Here is a 21591-nt window from a genome sequence, read left to right on the forward strand (position 1 = left end):
CAGGTGTGAGTAGGCTAAGGGAAAGGGTGGTATGGTGTAAAGTAACAGGTGTGAGTAGGCTAAGGGAAAGGGTGGTATGGTGTAAAATAACAGGTGTGAGTAGGCTAAGGGAAAGGGTGGTATGGTGTAAAGTAACAGGTATAAGTAGGCTAAGGGAAAGGGTGGTATGGTGTAAAGTAACAGGTGTGAGTATGCTAAGGGAAAGGGTGGTATGGTGTAAAATAACAGGTGTGAGTAGGCTAAGGGAAAGGGTGGTATGGTGTAAAATAACAGGTGTGAGTAGGCTAAGGGAAAGGGTGGTATGGTGTAAAGTAACAGGTGTGAGTAGGCTAAGGGAAAGGGTGGTATGGTGTAAAATAACAGGTGTGAGTAGGCTAAGGGAAAGGGTGGTATGGTGTAAAGTAACAGGTATAAGTAGGCTAAGGGAAAGGGTGGTATGGTGTAAAGTAACAGGTGTGAGTAGGCTAAGGGAAAGGGTGGTATGGTGTAAAATAACAGGTGTGAGTAGGCTAAGGGAAAGGGTGGTATGGTGTAAAATAACAGGTGTGAGTAGGCTAAGGGAAAGGGTGGTATGGTGTAAAGTAACAGGTGTGAGTAGGCTAAGGGAAAGGGTGGTATGGTGTAAAGTAACAGGTGGTAGTAGGCTAAGGGAAAGGTTGGTATGGTGTAAAGTAACAGGTGGTAGTAGGCTAAGGGAAAGGTTGGTATGGTGTAAAATAACAGGTGTGAGTAGGCTAAGGGAAAGGGTGGTATGGTGTAAAGTAACAGGTGTGAGTAGGCTAAGGGAAAGGGTGGTATGGTGTAAAGTAACAGGTGGTAGTAGGCTAAGGGAAAGGTTGGTATGGTGTAAAGTAACAGGTGGTAGTAGGCTAAGGGAAAGGTTGGTATGGTGTAAAATAACAGGTGTGAGTAGGCTAAGGGAAAGGTTGTTAAAATCACTTGTAGGTTGACTTAACAGACAGGGCCCTGGTGGATAAACCTTTGTGCTTATTTCTATAGTATTTATGCGCATGTAACATGGGCAAACTTGCTCTTCTCTAGTGGATGGAAAGAGCAATGTATTAACATCATTATTTGTTTTGCTCATGCAACTTACAAGTCTAACTCTGTACCCACAAGCATCTTTAACTGGATATAACAAATGCATTTAATGCACAATATGGCCTCCTAGTAACATGTACATGTCCTATAAAGAAGCATGATTAAAGGATGCATTGTTAAAGCAAAGGCTCGGGTGAGATTTTTGACTTATGTTCTCAGGAGTCACTTCTGGTCGGTACATGAGACTGTCGGCAGCAGTCACTGTCTCTGTCTCTGCAAAAGCTGCTGTACGTGAGGGGAAATGTGTGGTTTTCTCTTGTAGTCGGCTGCACTTTGGTAACCTCTCCCCGTCTCAGCTCTGTCACATCAACTACTGCCATACACACTAATAATCCAGATTGTCTCTGTCTGATAAACCCACAGCCACATCTACAACTGAGATCTTCTCCTGGCCCAGGGACATTACTGTCATGAGGCAACCTGAAGTAAAATAGCCCCAGTGACTCATGAGATTACCCAGTGCTCCACCACCCAATACGGCATTCATATCTGTCACCCAGTGCTCCACCACCCAATTCTGTATTCATGTCTGTCACCCAGTGCTCCACCACCCAATTCTGTATTCATATCTGTCACCCAGTGCTCCGCCACCCAATTCTGTATTCATATCTGTCACCCAGTGCTCCACCACCCAATTCTGTATTCATATCTGTCACCCAGTGCTCCGCCACCCAATTCTGTATTCATATCTGTCACCCAGTGCTCCGCCACCCAATTCTGTATTCATATCTGTCACCCAGTGCTCCGCCACCCAATTCTGTATTCATATCTGTCACCCAGTGTGCCGCCACCCAATACGGCATTCATATCTGTCACCCAGTGCTCCACCACCCAATTCTGTATTCATATCTGTCACCCAGTGCTCCACCACCATATTCTGTATTCATATCTGTCACCCAGTGCTCCACCACCCAATTCTGTATTCATATCTGTCACCCAGTGCGCCGCCTCCCAACTCTGTATTCATATCTGTCACCCAGTGCGCCGCCACCCAATTCTGTATTCATATCTGTCACCCAGTGCTCCACCACCCAATTCTGTATTCATATCTGTCACCCAGTGCGCCGCCTCCCAACTCTGTATTCATATCTGTCACCCAGTGCGCCGCCACCCAATTCTGTATTCATATCTGTCACCCAGTGCTCCACCACCCAATACGGCATTCATATCTGTCACCCAGTGTGCCGCCACCCAATACGGCATTCATATCTGTCACCCAGTGCTCCACCACCCAATTCTGTATTCATATCTGTCACGCAGTGCTCCGCCACCCAATTCTGTATTATTATTAACATGTATTTATATAGCGCCAACATATTGCGTAGCACTGTAAAGTAAATGTGATTATACAACTACATCACATGAATTACATATATAGACTATATGGAGTAACAAACATCACAATCAATACAGGTACAAAAAGGTGAGGAAGGCCCTATGCAAAGGAGCATACAGTCTAAAGGGAAGGGAGTAATACACAAGGTGTGGGAGTGGGCAAGATCGAATTAAGTGGGTGAGAAATGTGGTACTGTATGTGGTGTTGCATTTGGTAGTTAAGCAGAGTGAGGGTAGGCTTCTCGAAAGAAGTGCGTTTTCAGAGATTTTTTGAAAGCAGAAAGGTTGGGAGAAAGTCGGACAGACCATGGGAGAGCGTTCCAGAGGAGGGGTGCAGCCCTTGCAAAGTCTTGAGAGAAGAGTTGAGTAGCAGGTCAGTAGAGGAGCGTAGTAAGTGAGTGGGTGAGTATATAGAGATGAGTTCAGAGATGTAGGGTGGGGCAGAGTTATGAAGTGCTTTGAATCTCAGTGTCATTAATTTGAATTTGATTCTGAAAGGTAGCGGAAGCCAGTGCAGGGATTGACAGAATGGCGAGGCAGAGGAGGAGCGGTTGCTGAGGTGTATGAGCCTCGCAGCAGTGTTCATTATGGACTGGAGAGGTGACATTCTCTGGAGGGGGAGGCCAATTAAAAGAGAGTTACAGTAGTCTAGACGCGATATGATGAGAGAGTGAATAAGAATTTTGGCAGCGTCTTGGGTGATAAATGATCGTATTTTGGATATGTTCCTTATGTGGAAGTGACATGATTTAATAAGTGACTGGATATGAGGAGTGAATGACAGGGCAGAATCTAGGATAACCCCAAGGCACCGGGCCTGGGGAGAGGGGTGATAGTGGAATTGTTAACTATGATGGATACTACTGGGATGTTACTGGTGTTAGTTGGAGGAAAGAGAACCATTTCAGTTTTAGAGAGGTTTAATTTAAGGTAGCATCGCGACATCCAGGTAGAGATAGCAGACAGGCAGGAGGAGACGCGAGTTAGGAGTTCTGGGTTGAGATCAGGAGATGAGAGATAGATGTATTCATATCTGTTGCCCAGTGCTCCGCCACCCAATACGGCATTCACATATGTGGCACAATGTGTGGTAAAGATCTGTGTCAGTAGGACATGGCAACACACAGAGTACATGGAAATGATGTTCTTACCTGACTTGCTCTGAGATGTACCATCAATGATTGTCCATTATAAGTATTTCTTACTCTCTAGGGGTTGTCGATAGAGGAACTGTGCTGGGCCCAAATGTAGTGGCCTCCCCAAAGCTGTTTAGCAGGTGTAGTAAGGAAAGATGTTGAGAGTAAAGGTGGCCATACACGGGCCGATAAAAGCTGCCGACAGACCAAGTCGGCAGCTTATTGGCCCGTGTATGGGGGCCCCCGACGGGCTTCCCCGATCGAGATCTGGCCGAAAGTCGGCCAGATCTCGATCGGATGGGGTTAAAAATCCCATCGGATCGCGGCCGCATCTGTTCGTTGATGCGGTCCCGCGATCCGACCGCCCGTTTGGCGAACGCTAGGATCCGATCGTTGGGCCCTAGGGCCCACGATCGGATCAGCCCGATATTGCCCACCTCAAGGTGGGCATATCGGAGGGAGATCCGCTCCTTTGGCGACATCGCCAAACGAGCGGATCTATCCGTGTATGGCCACCTTAAGATGAGACAATGACAGTAGGTTAAGATGGAGACTGTTACTATAGGCACCATCTCTCCCTACTATACCTGCTATCCCACAGTCACACTCCCTTCCCAGAGACTATTATCCCACTGTTACTATAGGCACCATCTCTCCCTACTATACCTGCTATCCCACAGTCACACTCCCTTCCCAGAGACTATTATCCCACTGTTACTATAGGCACCATCTCTCCCTACTATACCTGCTATCCCACAGTCACACTCCCTTCCCAGAGACTATTATCCACTGTTACTATAGACACCATCTCTCCCTACTATACCTGCTATCCCACAGTCACACTCCTTTCCCAGAGACTATTATCCACTGTTACTATAGGCACCATCTCTCCCTACTATACCTGTTATCCCACAGTCACACTCCCTTCCCAGAAACTATTATCCCACTGTTACTATAGGCACCATCTCTCCCTACTATACCTGCTATCCCGCAGTCACACTCCCTTCCCAGAGACTATTATCCACTGTTACTATAGGCACCATCTCTCCCTACTATACCTGCTATCCCACAGCCACAGTCCCTTCCCAGAGACTATTATCCACTGTTACTATAGGCACCATCTCTCCCTACTATACCTGCTATCCCACAGCCACACTCCCTTCCCAGAGACTATTATCCACTGTTACTATAGACACCATCTCTCCCTACTATACCTGCTATCCCACAGTCACACTCCCTTCCCAGAGACTATTATCCCACTGTTACTATAGGCACCATCTCTCCCTACTATACCTGCTATCCCACAGTCACACTCCCTTCCCAGAGACTATTATCCCACTGTTACTATAGGCACCATCTCTCCCTACTATACCTGTTATGATATTCTGTTCCCCTATATCAATACCCTGGAATCCCTGGAGATATTTCCAGAGTATGAGGGTTATTGTAGCACTAGCTGCATAATGACTGCGTCACTTAAGTACAGATTTATTTCTTTATCTCTCGGAACACGTTTCTCTTGGAATCTGCAATGAAGTCATTGTATATTTGGGGAGCACATCATCATCTAGATTCAGGTTTATAACTGGTTCCAACCCATTCAGTGACTGTACATGTGCAGATATTGCCATTAGATAAGGACTTTTGTACCACTTTTGGGACATTGGTGTCCAACTAAACACTAGAACAGACATTCTCATTCCATAGGGGTTGGTTATTTGGTTAATTAGGTGAGTTGTACAGACCAGCATTAGTTCTCAGAACAGTTAGTTAGGGACGACTGTGGTACATTTTATTGTGGGAAACAAAAACCTATAAAACCGTGTGAACCTGGCTGATTCCAAACAGTGGTTACTCCAGCCTCGGTTTTGCAACAATGTATTTTTCATCATTTTTATTTAGAAAACAGGAACTGTGGTCTTGCCTTTCCGTCACGGTATCTCCGCACTTTATGCCGCACGTTTGGCAGGACTTCTGGAGATACAAGAGGGGTTTTATAAAAGACTTTAGTGCAAGTTTGGGCAATAGGGGGTCCTACCAGGTGCAGCCAGAGGATTGTCAGGCATCAGTGTAATAATAGTGCATTTATTATAATGGCATATTGGCTATTGTTTGCACAGAATAATGTTTAGTGTATTTTATTTATATGTATGATATATACAGTAATAGAAGTCACTTTGCTGATGATACTAAACTATGCAAATGTGTATTGGGTTGTTTTTTCCCTACCCATATGTAACTATGTAACTTGATGAATATAACGTAGCTGTCCGTGCATTCTGCTCATACCTACAATGCCTGTTTATTTTCATCCAAAGAAAGGACAAACATGAAGAGTCTTCCAGGGGACAATTCCTAGATAAGTGCTGCATTATATGTATACCACTAACCATGGGTTTCAAAATAGACATTCAACCCTTTCTTAAAACTATCCACTGTATCTGCCAGTACAGTTGCTTCTTGGAAAGAATTTTCAATATTTATAGTGTAAAAACATCCTTTTGGCATCTGCTTATGAAACCATTTGTTCTTTTTTACTGTTTTTCCAAAATCTAAGTTTAAAGTTGAATGTTCGTGTCTCTGGTGAGTCTGACAGCTCAGTAATTCAGGTGCAGACTCTGAACTGTTACAATTTTGCCACATTAGTTGATACATTTCTCAGCAGCATCTCTGGAGTATCAGCAACTATTGTATCAAGTCTAACAGCTGCCTGTAATGAAACCCAGAGATTCTGCTCAGCAGGGACAAGGATAAGAAATGGGGGCATATTTAACAAGGGTCGAATTGAAAAAACTTCGAAAATTCAAAAAGACCAACTGAAATTAAGTCAAAGGTTTTTTTTGGTTGAATAGGTCTGTTTTCAATCGAATAGGTCCCAATTCGGGATTCGAAGGAATAGTGCATTCAATTGAATTCGATTCAAAGTTTTCCCCTATTCGGCAGGTTTTAGATGGCGAATGTTCGAAGTCAAATTTCTAAAGAGACAGTACATGATAAATTTCGATATTCGAATTTTTGTATTTTTGAATTTGGACTATTCCCTAGTCGAAGTACACAAAAAATAGCTCGAAATTCTAATTTTTTTTCATTCGAAAGGTCACCTCGACCTAAATGTATCAATTTAGAATAGTTTAGAGGGTCGGTGACCCCCTCTTTCCAGAGCTGTTTTAGAAGGTGAAACATTTGACTTTACACTTCAATTCAATTAGAAGGACGGTGACACATAGAAAACTGAAAGTCATTGGAAAAAGACTTTATTTCTGGTGAACTGTCTGAAACCAACTGAACCGAAAAAAGTGTTAGAAGGTGAACGACCCCTTTAAGCTGCCCATATTATTGTACTGGAATTGGTACATGTATTGTACCCACAGACAGGGGAGCTGCACCAATGAGTTGAGAAACCCTCAGACAGCAGCACCCCTCAGGTTACCGGGGGGGGGGAGACAAAAATGCTGCTCCTGGTAACTTTAAGAGATGAATTTCTGGTTTTGGAACCGGAAATTAGTCTCTTTTATGCCAGAGAGTGCAGAGGGGCTAGGATTGTGCAAAAAGTAGGAGAGGGGCTAGGATCGCTCCTGCACACAGAGCCTGACTGATTTCCATGTACTACGGCTATTAGCCGGTTCTGTAGCTGTTGCAGGTTAGAAAAATCCATGTGCCAATGTAACATATGTGTCAGTTGATGGTGCATAAGCAGATCAGGAAGAGTTGAACTGGTTGGGCAGAGAGAGTACCTAGCCCATATATGGCCACAAACACACATCAAACTCCCTGTAAACGGATGGTTGTAATCCATCAAAAGGATGGGTCACCTTTAAGTTAACTTTTAGTACAGTGATCCCAAACCAGTAGCTCATAAACAACATGTTACTCACCAGCCCCTTGGACATTGCTCCCAGTGGTCTCAAAGCAGGAGCTTAGTTTTGTTGCATAAATACCAGATGTACAGTCAAACAGAGTCTCCTGTAGGTAGGGTTGCCACCTGGTCGGTATTTTACAGGCTTGGCCGGTAAAAATGATGGTTGATCCCAATGTTATTAATAGGGAAAAAAGATAAATTTAGAGGAAGGCTGGTATTTTTTTCCAGAAAAGGTGGCAACCCTACCTGTAGGCTGCCAGTCCACATGGGGGCTGCAAATGGCCAATCACAGCCCTTATTTGGCACCACAGGGACATTTTTCATGCTTAAGTTGCTCCCCAACTCTTTTTATATCCGAATGTTGCTCATGGGAAAAAAAGGTTGGGGACCCCTGTTTTAGTATGTTATACAATACTCTATTCCTACTAACTTTGTAATTAGTTTTCATGATTTTTTTAATAGTTTATGAATTATTTGCCTTCTTCTTCTTCTGCCTCTCTCCGGCCTTCAAATCGGGGGGTCACTGACTCTTGCAAGTAAAATATGATTGCCCTGTGTGGCTACAGTATTATTGTTATTTTTGTATTATTTATATTTATATGCAGACCCTCTCCTACTCATATTTCCCTCTCTACGCTGTCCAGTTGCTAGGGATAAATAAGACCCTAGCAATCAGAGATATGCTGCAATACCAAACTGGAAAGCTCATGGGGAAAACACATCAGTTAATAGTGCTCCAGCAGAATTCTGCACTGAAATCCGTTTCTCAAAAGAGCAAACCGTTTTTTTTATATTTAATTTTCAAATCTGACATGGGACTAGACATATTATCAGTTTCCCAGCTGCCCCAGTCATGTGATTTGTGCTCTGATAAACTTCAGTCACTCTTTACTGCTGTACTGTAAGTTCCTTTCCCCCCAGCAGCCTAACAAAAGAACAATGGGAAGGTAACCAGATAACAGCTCCCTAACACAAGATAACAGCTGCCTGGTAGATCTAAGAACAACACTCAATAGTAAAATCCAGGGCAAAATGACCTAAGATGCACCTACACACCAATATTACAACTTGCTGGTTCAAGAATGAAATTTTATATTGTACAGTGAATTATTTGCAGTGTAAAAAGGGTAATTTAGAAATAAAAACTACACCATAAAAATCATCACAGAATCTCTGTAATAAATTAAATAACAAAAAAAAAAAGACGAATTACAAATTGTCTACAAATATCATCAGTGTCTACATCATAGTAAAAGTTCATTTAAAGGTGAACTACTCTCACAATGACAGGGGTCAATATGTTTCACCTAAAACAGACCCAAGTTAATTCCTAATCCTTATGAAATGTGAAGCATGTCAGTCACTCTGTGTATAACAGCATTCTGCTTTGGAGTTTGAACTCTGTACTAGGTAAGCAATAATACAGGAAAACAGATGGCAGCAGCCCATAGCAGTGAGTGCTCCTTATGTAGCAAAATTCTAATAGGAGGCCCTCCTTATACATCATTATTCTAATAAGAGGTGCTCCTTATTCAACACCATTCTAAAAGGAGGTGCTCCTTATACAGCATTATTCTAATAGGAGGTGCTCCTTATACATAATTATTCAAATAAGAGGTGCTCCTTATTCAGCACCATACTAAAAGGAGGTGCTCCTTATGCAGCATTATTCTAATAGGAGGTGCTCCTTATACATCATTATTCTAATAGGAAGTGCTCCTTATTCAACACCATTCTTATAGGAAGTGCTCCTTATGCAGCATTATTCTAATAGGAGGTGCTCCTTATTCAACACCATTCTTATAGGAGGTGCTCCTTATGCAGCATTATGCTAATAGGAGGTGCTCCTTATTCAACACCATTCTTATAGGAGGTGCTCCTTATGCAGCATTATGCTAATAGGAGGTGCTCCTTATGCAGCATTATGCTAATAGGAGGTGCTCCTTTTACATCATTATTTTAATAAGAGGTGCTCCTTATTCAACACCATTCTTATAGGAGGTGCTCCTTATGAAGCATTATTCTAACAGGAAGTACCCCTTATTCAACACCATTCTAATAGGAAGGGCTCCTTATTCAACACCATTCTTATAGTAAGTGCTCCTTATGCAGCATTATGCTAATAGGAGGTGCTCCTTATACATCCTTATTCTAATAAGATGTGCTCCTTATTCAACACCATTCTTATAGGAGGCGCTCCTTATGAAGCATTATTCTAATAGGAGGTGCTCCTTATTCAACACCATTCTTACAGGAGGTGCTCCTTATGCAGCATTATGCTAATAGGAGGTGCTCATTATACATCATTATTCTAATAAGAGGTGCTCCTTATTCAACACCATTCTTATAGGAGGTGCTCCTTATTCAACACCATCCTATAGGAGCTGCTCCTTATCCAGTATAATTCTAACAGGAGGTGCTCCCTATTCAACACCATTTTAACAGGGTGCAGGAAGGTGTATAAAATGCAGCCCTTTGCTAATCCCCACGCCTCGCTTTATTGTTTAAAATATTTTTTTTGATTTTCACATAAACAAGAGAAATCAACATGACAGCATGCAGACTTAGAGGATGTGCTGTAAATGGTACAATAGCATATTAACTAAGTAAAAAATCTGTGTTTAATAAAGCCCCTCTAAAACCAAGTCTAACAATATAGTATAAGAAAACGAGAGTAAGATTTTTCTACATTTCAGCAGTACCATTATACTGTATATTTGGAAGGGAAACGTGCCTGCTGTTACCCAGCCCTTTAAAAGAAATCAAACGGTAGTGGGTAGAAGTTCATGAAGCCGGCGCAGGTGAGCGTGTTTTTACTCTCTTCCCTTTTTGTATAAATGTGGAAGCTCTGTCACTATAAAAGTGGCCCTTGTCAGGAAACCCCCCTTTGATTTTTTTTTTTAAAACATTTAAAGGCAGCAATTGGCTCAGGGCTGGGTTCCCATAGTAAGCTGTGGGCTGTAGGCCAGGAAGCTTGCATCTGATACAAACTCGTTGCAGACCCCAGGAAGGAGGAAGTTGCAGCCGCAAGTCAGGAAATAAGTCACTGGGCACCTCCGACGCTTGTGTCCACCCTTTATACGGATTTAGTTCAGCTTTTATTTCTTGAAGCTTTCAGCAAGGCGTGGAGCGGGGCAGTGCACAGGACATTAACTTCATCATCTTCATCATCTCTATCAGTCTGAGTATTTGTTCCCTTCACTCAGCATGCGCCTGGTCTTCCCGATCATGTTTTTTACCTAATGGCTACAAATATAAAAAGATCACAGTCACTGGCGGTTTCATTTGAGAGGAGGACCATCATGTGTCGGCGAGACACAAGGTAAGCGATTGCTCAGTAATGTCACCCTACTCTTATGTGGGGTATTCATTTGTAACAGTTTACAGACAACGGATAATGGATCCCATTTACTGACAGCGGGCAAAGTGCTGTGTGTGAAAGTTTAGAAAAATATACAGTTAGGAGTAGAGTTGCCACCTTTTTTGGAAAAAAATACTTGCCTTCTTGTATATTTAGATTTTTTCCCTATTAATAACATTGGGGTGAAGAATCATTTTTGCCAGTCAGGCCGGTAAAATACTGGTCAGGTGGCAACCCTAGTTAGGAGGCGCACATGCAGTAAATAAACTTGAGGTGCAATTCCAAAGGAGGTTCCCCATGAGCAGCTTGAACAAAAATCAAGTGAAGGATTGCACACTCCGGCTAAAAATAAAATGTATTTAGTACATCAAAAAAAGGTTACAAAGAAAAATGATTTCAAAATAAATGTCATTAGACCCACGTTTTGACCAAAAGTGGTCTTCCAAAAGTAAGTCAAAAATGAAAAGAAAAGGGCTAATGACATTTATTTTGAAATATCTTTTCTTTGTAAACGTTTTTTGATGTAATAAATACATTTTATTACATCATTACATTACAAATGCTTTGGATTTTTGCTCTGTGTGTGAAAGCTGGCATCATCTGGCATTTGTTATGGCCCCAAAGTGTGTGTGCCCACAACAATGAGCACCCACCAGGCCCGGACTGGCAATCTGTGGGTTCTGGCAAATGCCAGAGGGGCTGCTGTAAGTTGCCACAGACAGTCACTATTTATTGGGCTGGTGGGGGGCTGCTTGGGCCTCTTTGTATTTGGAATTCGGAATAATCATAGATTGGATAGAGGGGCTACATTCTCATCATCTTGTAAATCATTCACCAATGGCCCTCTATCGGCTCAAAAGAAATAGTGTGTGGGTGCAGATCAATCAGGTGAACAAATGCACCAGTAAGTGCCGTCTGTATGGCTTTTAAATGGATGTGCAATTTTGCAACCAGCACTTTGCCCTCTGTTGGTAAATCAGGATCAATAGGTTTTTAAATGAAATAGTATGTGCATTAGTAGGCAAGGATTGTTTTCATCCTGGTGGGTTATAAGCCCAGTGAGTGGTGTAACCGTAGTTTGCTTGGTTGGGACCATTCCCCCGGCATAGCGATATGTAGTAAGTGTATAAATATCTGCAGGTTGGTGGAAAGGTTTTTAGGTTATGTGGAAGGTAATTGTGAAAGAATCTGGAGTAGGCACTCACTCATATAAAGGCAATCTTCCATCAAATAGTAGAAAAGATTAATTGTGTCCTCCGCCTTACGCGTTTTGTGTTACAAACACTTAATCATAGGCGGAGTATGTGGAGCTCAAACACCAATATTTAAACAAAAGTGCACCGATCACAACACTTCATCAATAAAAACGTGATCCAATCCCTGAATTCCCCACGTCAGATCAACCCTATGTCCAACTATCTCAGGTGTGTCTCTTAGGGAAATTAAAAAGGTAAATGACTCTTTTTGATAGGTGCCATTTTGGTACACCTCTACAGGATACTTTCCTAAGGTGTAGATAGACACAAATGATAGTCGACACCATCTTGGTGCACCTTTTTAATGTAAGACCATGTTGGTACACCTAAGCTGGAATTTGGGACGTGTCTATCACTAAATTAAAAAAGGAAACTTTGGTAGATACTATGTCTTTTATACCTACAAACTGTTGTGACAGTACCTATGAATGTAATTTTAGCACAAACTACACCTTTAGGGGGACATGGGTCGGTATGATCATTTAAAAATATAAATCAAAAAATAGTACAAAAATGGCAAGTTATATACAAATATTTATAAAGATAAACAATAAAAAATAAACAAATATATATATTTTTTGGCTTGCGTCAATATAATCAAGAAACTGATGAGTAGGATTAATAGGTCTAAATGCATTCTCTAAACTATAATGATCAATATCCTATGCCTTCCAGGATTAGAAACTTAAAAATGGAAACAAGAAAGGTAAAAAATAACAGGTCACATCATACTCATTAATGAGTCCATTGGGGAATCTGGTAACCAGATTAAATATCCATTTAGTTTCTAAATAAAGTCATTTTTTGATTTTGTCCCCTCCTCTCTGGTCTGGTATAAGTTGCTGTGGAAGGTAATGCTTTTAATATGGTAGACCCACTTTGATGTAGATCACTTTTAAACAACATTTCAATTTGTTGTCATTACTAATTTTTCTAAATATTTTTTTAATTCTTTGCCTTCTACTTCTAAGGGTGGTGGCACACGTAGCGTTCTGGGGAGATTAGTCATCCAGCGGCAAATCTCCTCTTCTTCGGGCGACTAATCTCCCTGACAAGCCTTCTGCTGGCTAGAATGTGAATCGCTGGCAGGATGGCACAAAGATAGCTTCGTTTTCCGAAGTCGCCCGAAGTTGCCTCATGAGGAAACTTCGGATGACTTCCCGAAGCAATCTGAGTGCCATCCCGCCAGCGTTTCACATTCTAGCCAGCAGAAGGCTTTTCGGGGAGATTAGTCGCCCGAAGAAGAGGAGATTTGTCGCTGGATGACTAATCTCCCCCGAACGCTATGTGTGTCACCACCAGGGTTGCCACCCGGCCGGTATTTTACCCGCCTAGCCGGTAAAACACCTGCCAAGGCCGGTATTACAAATTTACCAGCAATGTAGCTGCCGGTAAATTTGTAATACCCTTAAAAAGACCCCCTCGGCCAGCCCCCAATCCCTGTAAACTTACCTTGTACTTCTGTTCTTGTCCTGGCCGTGCCGTGGCCCCGCCCCGTTGAGGCACAACCCCGCCCCTTTGACACCACGCCCCCTTTGTGTACCCACCCCCACCAGCCGGAATTTTTATTGGCAAAAGGTGCCAACCCTAGTCACCACCCTAACTCTTTCCAGCTTTCAAATTGGGCTCACTGACCCCATCTAATAAAAACAAATGCTCGTTAATGAATAATGAAGACCAATTGAAAAGTTGCTTAGAATTGGCCATTCTATAACATACTAAAATTAACTTAAAGGTGAACCTTTACGTGTACTAAAAACCGTATAAACATTAAATAAACCCAATAGGCTGGTTTTGCTTCCAATAAGGATTAATTATATATTAGTTGGGATCAAGTACAAGGCATTATATTTCTATTACGGAGAAAAAGGAAATCATTATTTAAAAATTTTAATGATTTGATTAAAATGGAGTCTATGGGAGACGGGCTTTCTATTACTCAGGATCCAATACCTGTATGTTGGAAAGATTGGCTAAGGTGTCCTGCTATACCCAACAATTTTTCACCAATGAAAATAGTCCTGTTGGTCGGTGTAACGTCTGACTAATGTTCTGCTTCGTTGTAGGGTATATATATAGTTAGTCTATATCATAGAATTGTTCTGTATGTAAAAGCATGAACAATAGCTTTCACTAATACACTCCTCTAATAATATGGTTTATAAAGAATATTCTTTTTTACCCAGCAGGCAATATGGCAGCTCCCACTCAAGTGTATACATTCAGATATGCAATCTAATTAAAGTTCAGTACAGAAAATAAATAACCAGAAAGTATCCGTATATAGTGTTTTACTTTTTGAAAGAACATTGTGCTGACACAGCATCTGGTATTTGTTTTTTCTTGGAGTTCACTGATAAGAAAACAGATTACAAGGGGGAGAGGGAAGGTCTCAGAGAAATGGTATTGTCTGACCTCCACTTTTTCTTGCTGACTTTGTAGCACAGATTGTGGTAGCCAGCAGGCTGCGGATGTGTGTATGTCAAGCAGGCTGAGAGTTGTTTTTATTTAGGAAATCCACCCCTACATTTCGTATGGTCGGTGCATTCTCTGCATTACTGCCCACTCTGCATTTCCCAAACTCTTGCTCCTCGATTCTGTATCCTGCCCACTCACTAGCACACGTATCAGCCTCAAATGAGTGGGAGGATTTGAGAAACATCAGCTATTTATAGGCTATTCATATGGGTGACTTGTGGGTGCAGAAAGGTTCCCCTTGATTGAAAGATTGAAAGAGGATGCGTTGCCTCTTATGAGCAAGTTTTCTGAAACAGGGGGTGTAATGAGGCTGGGCTAATACAAACTCTGAGTCCCATATCGCAGGGAGAGTGCAAGCGCATAGAACTACTGTTTCGGCCCAAATCTTTTGCATATGTTCGAATAGGAATAACTTCTCCAAATCATCCAAATTGCCCCCCCCATCCCCTTTGAATGGAATCATCCACAAACACTTAAATACCAATAAGGGATTGTCACTTCTCTGCAACGGGTGCTTAAAGGAACAGTGACACCAAAAAAATTAATTGTATAAGTAATGAAAATATAATATACTGTTGCACTGCACTGCTAAAATGGGTATGTTTGCTTCAGAAAGACTACTATAGTTTATTTATATATATATATATATATATATATATATATATATATCGTTTATAGTATATATATAACAAGCTGCTGTGTTGCCATGGGGGCAGCCATTCAAGCACAGGATACACAGTAGATAACAGATAAGTACTACTATAGTTTATATAATCAAGCTGCTGTTTAGCCATGTGGGCAGCCATTTGAGCACAGGATACACAGTAGATAACAGACAAGTACTACTATAGTTTATATAATCGAGCTGCTGTTTAGCCATGGGGGCAGCCATTTGAGCACAGGATACACAGTAGATAACAGACAAGTACTACTATAGTTTATATAAACAAGCTGCTGTGTAGCCATGGGGGCAGCCATTCGAGCACAGGATACACAGTAGATAACAGATAAGTACTACTATAGTTTATATAAACAAGCTGCTGTGTAGCCATGGGGGCAGCCATTTGAGCACAGGATACACAGTAGATAACAGACAAGTACTACTATAGTTTATATAAACAAGCTGCTGTGTAGCCATGGGGGCAGCCATTCGAGCACAGGATACACAGTAGATAACAGATAAGCACTACTATAGTTTATATAAACAAGCTGCTGTGTAGCCATGGGGGCAGCCATTCAAGCACAGGATACACAGTAGATAACAGATAAGTACTACTATAGTTTATATAAGCTGCTGTGTAGCCATGTGGGCAGCCATTTGAGCACAGGATACACAGTAGATAACAGATAAGTACTACTATAGTTTATATAAACAAGCTGCTGTGTAGCCATGTGGGCAGCCATTTGAGCACAGGATACACAGTAGATAACAGATAAGTACTACTATAGTTTATATAAACAAGCTGCTGTGTAGCCATGGGGGCAGCCATTTGAGCACAGGATACACAGTAGATAACAGATAAGTACTACTATAGTTTATATAAACAAGCTGCTGTGTAGCCATGGGGGCAGCCATTCGAGCACAGAATAGGGGACGGGCCATTTGACGCATTTTGTCCTCTTCCTGTAGAGCTACAAAACACGGGAGCATGAATTTAGCCCCCCAATGCACAAACGCTTGTGTTAAACACTAAATGGGCTCTAATAGAAATATTCACAAGCAGAAGATGAGCAGAGCTGCTGAAATATAATATGAAATATAAATGATGTCAGTGTCGTGTGTTTGTGCTGTTAGGTAATGTCAGGGTTAACTGTGTGGCACAGGCAGGGAGCGGAGGTCGGGTATGAGAGAAGTGTATACATATATACTAGGGATGCACCGAATCCACTATTATGGATTCGACCGAACCCCCGAATCCTTTTTGAAAGATTCGGCCGAATACCGAACCAAATCTGAATCCTAATTTGCATATACAAATTATGGGTGGGAAGGGGAAATAATTTTTTACTTCCTTGTTTGGTGAAAAAAAGTCATTTGATTTCCCTCGCCACCCCTAATTTGCATATGCAAATTCAGATACGGTTTGGCCTGGCAGAAGGATTCGCCTGAATCCAAATCCTGCTGAAAAAGGCCGAATCCTGGATTCGGTGCATCCCTAATATATACATATACAATGAACAAAACTACAGAAATCAGTGAAAGGGAAACTCAGCTACAAGCTTCTCCCAAGTAACGGGGTCAGGTGGAACAAGTGGAACCAGATATGACTGCTATCAGGAATGTATCGCTTGTTATTTTATACCAAAAAACATACACCAAATTCCTCTGTATTTTGTCAATTCCTCTCCTGATAAAGAAATAGCAGCTTCTGAGCTCTCACTGAAAAGCCATTATGAAATATAGGCTGCTTCTGACCTCCTGTTGGAAGGCTTGTATAAAAGGCAGAAAGTCTTTGCTCTGCTACATTTTATGATGAATTTATATCTGTATAGGAAGTACATTCTTACCTTGATGTCACCTTCGTGCCTCTGGGGAGTGATAAAAGGCACGTGAGCTGGAACATATTTGAAATAACCCAGTAAGGCTGGGCCAGTATTAGGGTAGGCCTGAAAGGGTTCAACGCGATTCCTTTGTGTATGCTCAGTATGTTTAAGTATGGTTCCTAGCAAAACCTCTGAGAGCCAACTGGGACCCAGCCATGTTAAAGGGGATGTGCAACATTAAATGAACTTTTAGTATCATGTAGAAAGTGATATTCTGAGACAATTTGCAACTGATTTTCGTTGTTGAGTTATTTCACTTTTATTCAGCGGTTCTCCAGTTTTCAATTTCAACAATCTGGTTGCTAGGGTCCCATTTACCCTAGCAACCATTTACTGATTCGAATGAGAAACTGGAGTCTGAATAGGAGAGGCCTGAATAGAAAGACGAGTGATAAAAAGTAACAACTCCAATACATTCGTAGCCTGACAAAGCATTTGTTTTTTTATTTGTTTTTATTATTTGTTTTTAGATGGGGTCAGTGACCCTCATTTGAAAGCTGGAAAGAGTCAGAAGAAGAAGGCAAATAATTCAAAAACTATAAAAAAAAAAAAAGACAAGATGAAGGCCAATTGAAAAGTTGCTTAGAATTTGCCATTGTATTGCATACTAAAATTTCACTTAAAGGAAAACTCCCACAATAAATACTTGAGAAACAGATAGTTTATATCAAATTAAGTGGCATATTAAAGAATCTTATCAAACTGGAAAATATATATATAAGTAAATGTTGCCCTTTTACATCTCTTGCCTTGAGCCACCATTTTGTGATGGTCTGTGTGTTGCCTCAGAGATCACCTGACCAGAAATACTGCAGCTCTAACTGTAACAGGAAGAAGTGTGGGAGTAAAACACAGAATTCTGTCTTTTAATTGGCTCATGTGACCTAACATGTTTGGTTTGTTTGTGTACACCGTGAATTCAAAGATCCCAGGGGGCGGCCCTTATATTTTAAAATGGCAATTTTCTATTTATGATTACCCAATGGCACATACTACTAGAAAAGTATCTTATTATGAAAATGGTTTATTTACATGAAGCAGGGTTTTACATATGAGCTGTTTTATGTGATATCTTTTTATAGAGACCTACAATGTGTGAGGGGTATTGTTTTCCTTTAAAGGCGAATCACTCCCTTAATGGCAGAGACACACGCTCAGATTCGGGGATATTAGTCATCCAGCGACAAATCCTCTTCTTCGGGGCGACTAATTTCCCGGCCTCCAGCCGGCTAGAATGTAAATCGCTGGTGGAATGCACTTTTGTTTTCCTGTCGTCCAAAGTTGCCTCACGACTTCGGAGAAAACAAATCGATCCGAGTGCCATGCCGCCAACGATTTAGATTCTAGCCGGCGGGAGGCAGTTTGGGGAGATTAGTCGCCCCGAAGAAGAGGCGATTTATCACTGGGCGACTAAATCTCCCCTAATCTGAGCGTGTGTTTGTGCCCTAAATGTTTGGCTCCTCAATCAAGGGACAGCACAGAGAAGATGACTATACATACTGTGCTCTACTTAAGCTGGCCATAGATGCACAGATTTGATCGGATTGTTCCGACATTTTTCATGCCATGGCGATCGGACGTTCAGTTGATCGAAAAGGTTGGAAAATTTCTGTCGGCTGCTGATAATATCTCTGCGTTTATTGCCGATCGTATGATTTTCAGTGAGAGACTGTCACTAGCTTTAACTATCGTACGATTGCTGTCAGGGGCAGAACATCGGCTGATCTGTTCTTTAACTACTTTATTTGATCTGTATGGTTAGTGGCAGGTCGGGAGATGGCACCAAACGATCATTCGTCTGATAGGAAGGTAATAAATCTGCAGCTTTATTCGCAGTGTCTGTGGAACAGACAAGAGTCCCATTACTGACGAGTGTTGATTTTCTCTAGACACATATACCTGACATTTTAGAGCTGTGGGAAGCCGCACTTCACTTGTCAAACAAAAACCCCACTGACCTATTTGTTTGCTCAACAAGAAACACGTCCTCTGCTTGTTTAGAACACTCTGTGGCTTTTCAAGGGTCAACTTTGCTTTCTTAAACAATTCTCTTTCTTTTTTTTCATTTACAAGTGGGTATATAAGGCATCGCTGCTTCTGGTTTGAGTCGGGGAAGTTTAGGTCTGATGGGCCCATGGGACCAGTCTTTTTCCTGGCTCTCCTCCAGCCAATTACCACAATGCCTTGCATGCTCTGTGATTAAAGGGACAGTAACACCAACAAATGAAAGTTTATCAAAGTAATTCAACTATAATGTATTGCTGCTCTGTGTTTGCTCAAGTGTTTGCTTCAGAAATTCTATTATAGTTTATATAAACAAAACATAGCAGATAACTATACTACTATAGTTTATATAAACAAACATAGCAGATAACTATACTACTATAGTTTATATAAACAAACATAACAGATAACTATACTACTATAGTTTATGTAAACAAACATAACAGATAACTATACTACTATAGTTTATATAAACAAACATAGCAGAGAACAGATAAGACACCATTGTATTGGACAGGGTTTATCTGGTATGTGTTGTGTAACCTGTGAAATTTCTCATTTTATCCATCCTGAACCGCTGCCCCATGGCTACACAGCAGCTTGTTTATGTAAACTATAGTAGTACTTATCTGTTATCTACTGTGTATCCTGTGTTTGAATGGCTGCCCCCATGGCTACACAGCAGCTTGTTTATATAAACTATAGTAGTACTTATCTGTTATCTACTGTGTATCCTGTGTTTGAATGGCTGCCCCCATGGCTACACAGCAGCTTGTTTATATAAACTATAGTAGTACTTATCTGTTATCTACTGTGTATCCTGTGTTTGAATGGCTGCCCCCATGGCTACACAACAGCTTGTTTATATAAACTATAGTAGTACTTATCTGTTATCTACTGTGTATCCTTTGTTTGAATGGCTGCCCCCATGGCTACACAGCAGCTTGTTTATATAAACTATAGTAGTACTTATCTGTTATCTACTGTGTATCCTGTGTTTGAATGGCTGCCCCCATGGCTACACAGCAGCTTGTTTATATAAACTATAGTAGTACTTATCTGTTATCTACTGTGTATCCTGTGCTTGAATGGCTGTCCCCATGGCTATACAGTAGCTTGTTTATATAAACTATAGTAGTATTTCTGAAGCAAACAGGGTAGCAGTATATTATATATTCATTACTTTAAAACACTTTTACCGTCCCTTTAACAGACATGAGAAGGAGAAAAACGGATGTATGCAGGGCATTATGAGAACTGGAGTCTTGACAATAGTAGAGCTGATCTCTGATACAGATATGAGACCTGTAATCCAGAATGCTCGGGACCTGGGGTTTTCTGGATATGGGGGGTCTTTCTGTAATGTGATCTCCGTATCACAAGTCTGCTAAAGGATAATTTAAACACTAAATAAACAATTTATTCTGCTTCCAGTAAAGATTATTTATAACTTAGTTTGGATCAAGTACAAGCTACAGTTTTATTATTACAGAGAAAAAACTAACTGAGCCTGTCAGTCAGAGTGAAGTGGAAGCAAGATGTCATGTGACTAGTCAGCATTTGGGCTAGTGATGCAAGAAGAATTTCAAACTTTAAAACCTCACATAAGAGATCCCAAACTTGTACATTGTTTCTGTAGTCTGAGAAATCAATAGCAAAGGACAATCAGACTCTACTTTCAATTTCAATTTAATGTACAAATGCTTTGAGTCCTGTATTCTATGGCTCCTATGAATGTTTATCCTCCCTGCATCTGTGGATTATTATGAGAATGTGAGTTACAATTCAGAAAATCAGCAACTTGGACCTTGGCTGCAGTATAAAGTTTTAGGCAGTTAGACTTAACCTTTTCAGGTACAATTCAGGAAAAAGGCTCCGAATTCTTGTTTTTCATGTGTACTTGGACAGTTCAGTGTCAGAAACAATTGAGTGCCAAGTAATGCTTCATGTTATTTCCTTGTTTGGTAGTAAAGTCTTACAGTTCTCTGGATTATCTGAGCAATATGGAGATTTCCCATAGCTGGTTATTTAATTAAGTAATAGAGCTGTGCTGGGTGGGTGGACTCAACTGCTGGAACCACATATATAGCAGACCCTGTGCAGAAAAAATGTATTTTAGTGGGAGCACTTACCGGACGCTGAATTCAAACGTGCTGCACTGCTAGCCGCCATCCCACGCGGTCAAAAAGAATTCCAGGAACAAAAAAAGGACGGAGCACCGTGAGAATTCAGTAAAATGTTAAAAAATAAAGATTTTATTCAGTAGACATATAAAAACAGGTTACAGCAGCAGTGAACCCTTGGCTGCCCGCTTGATGCGTTTCGTGGCGTCCTGCCACTTCATCAGAAGCTTCTGATGAAGTGGCAGGACGCCACGAAACGCGTCAAGCGGGCAGCCAAGGGTTCACTGCTGCTGTAACCTGTTTTTATATGTCTACTGAATAAAATCTTTATTTTTTAACATTTTACTGAATTCTCACGGTGCTCCGTCCTTTTTTTGTTCCTGGAATAGCAGAC

The 21591-nt window shown here is 41.3% G+C and overlaps 1 protein-coding gene across 3 annotated transcripts in view; it reads left to right on the plus strand.

Annotated features, from left to right (window-relative positions):
* sh3bp2.L (SH3-domain binding protein 2 L homeolog) overlaps window positions 1–21591 on the plus strand; it is a 63796-nt gene that overhangs the window by 15679 nt on the left and 26526 nt on the right. The window contains exon 1 of one of the 3 annotated variants that reach the window (XM_041587617.1): window positions 9785–10753. The exons of 1 other annotated variant lie outside the window; for it this stretch is intronic. In XM_041587617.1, coding sequence (XP_041443551.1) covers window positions 10674–10753 — 80 coding nt within the window. In that variant the 5' untranslated portion in view covers window positions 9785–10673. Of the gene's footprint in view, window positions 1–9784; window positions 10754–21591 lie in introns of those variants that run through there. One more of the 3 variants, XM_041587614.1, reaches the window with a different exon arrangement.

This window comes from Xenopus laevis, chromosome 1L (genome assembly GCF_017654675.1).
Source record: "Xenopus laevis strain J_2021 chromosome 1L, Xenopus_laevis_v10.1, whole genome shotgun sequence".
Classification (NCBI taxonomy): domain Eukaryota; kingdom Metazoa; phylum Chordata; class Amphibia; order Anura; family Pipidae; genus Xenopus; species Xenopus laevis.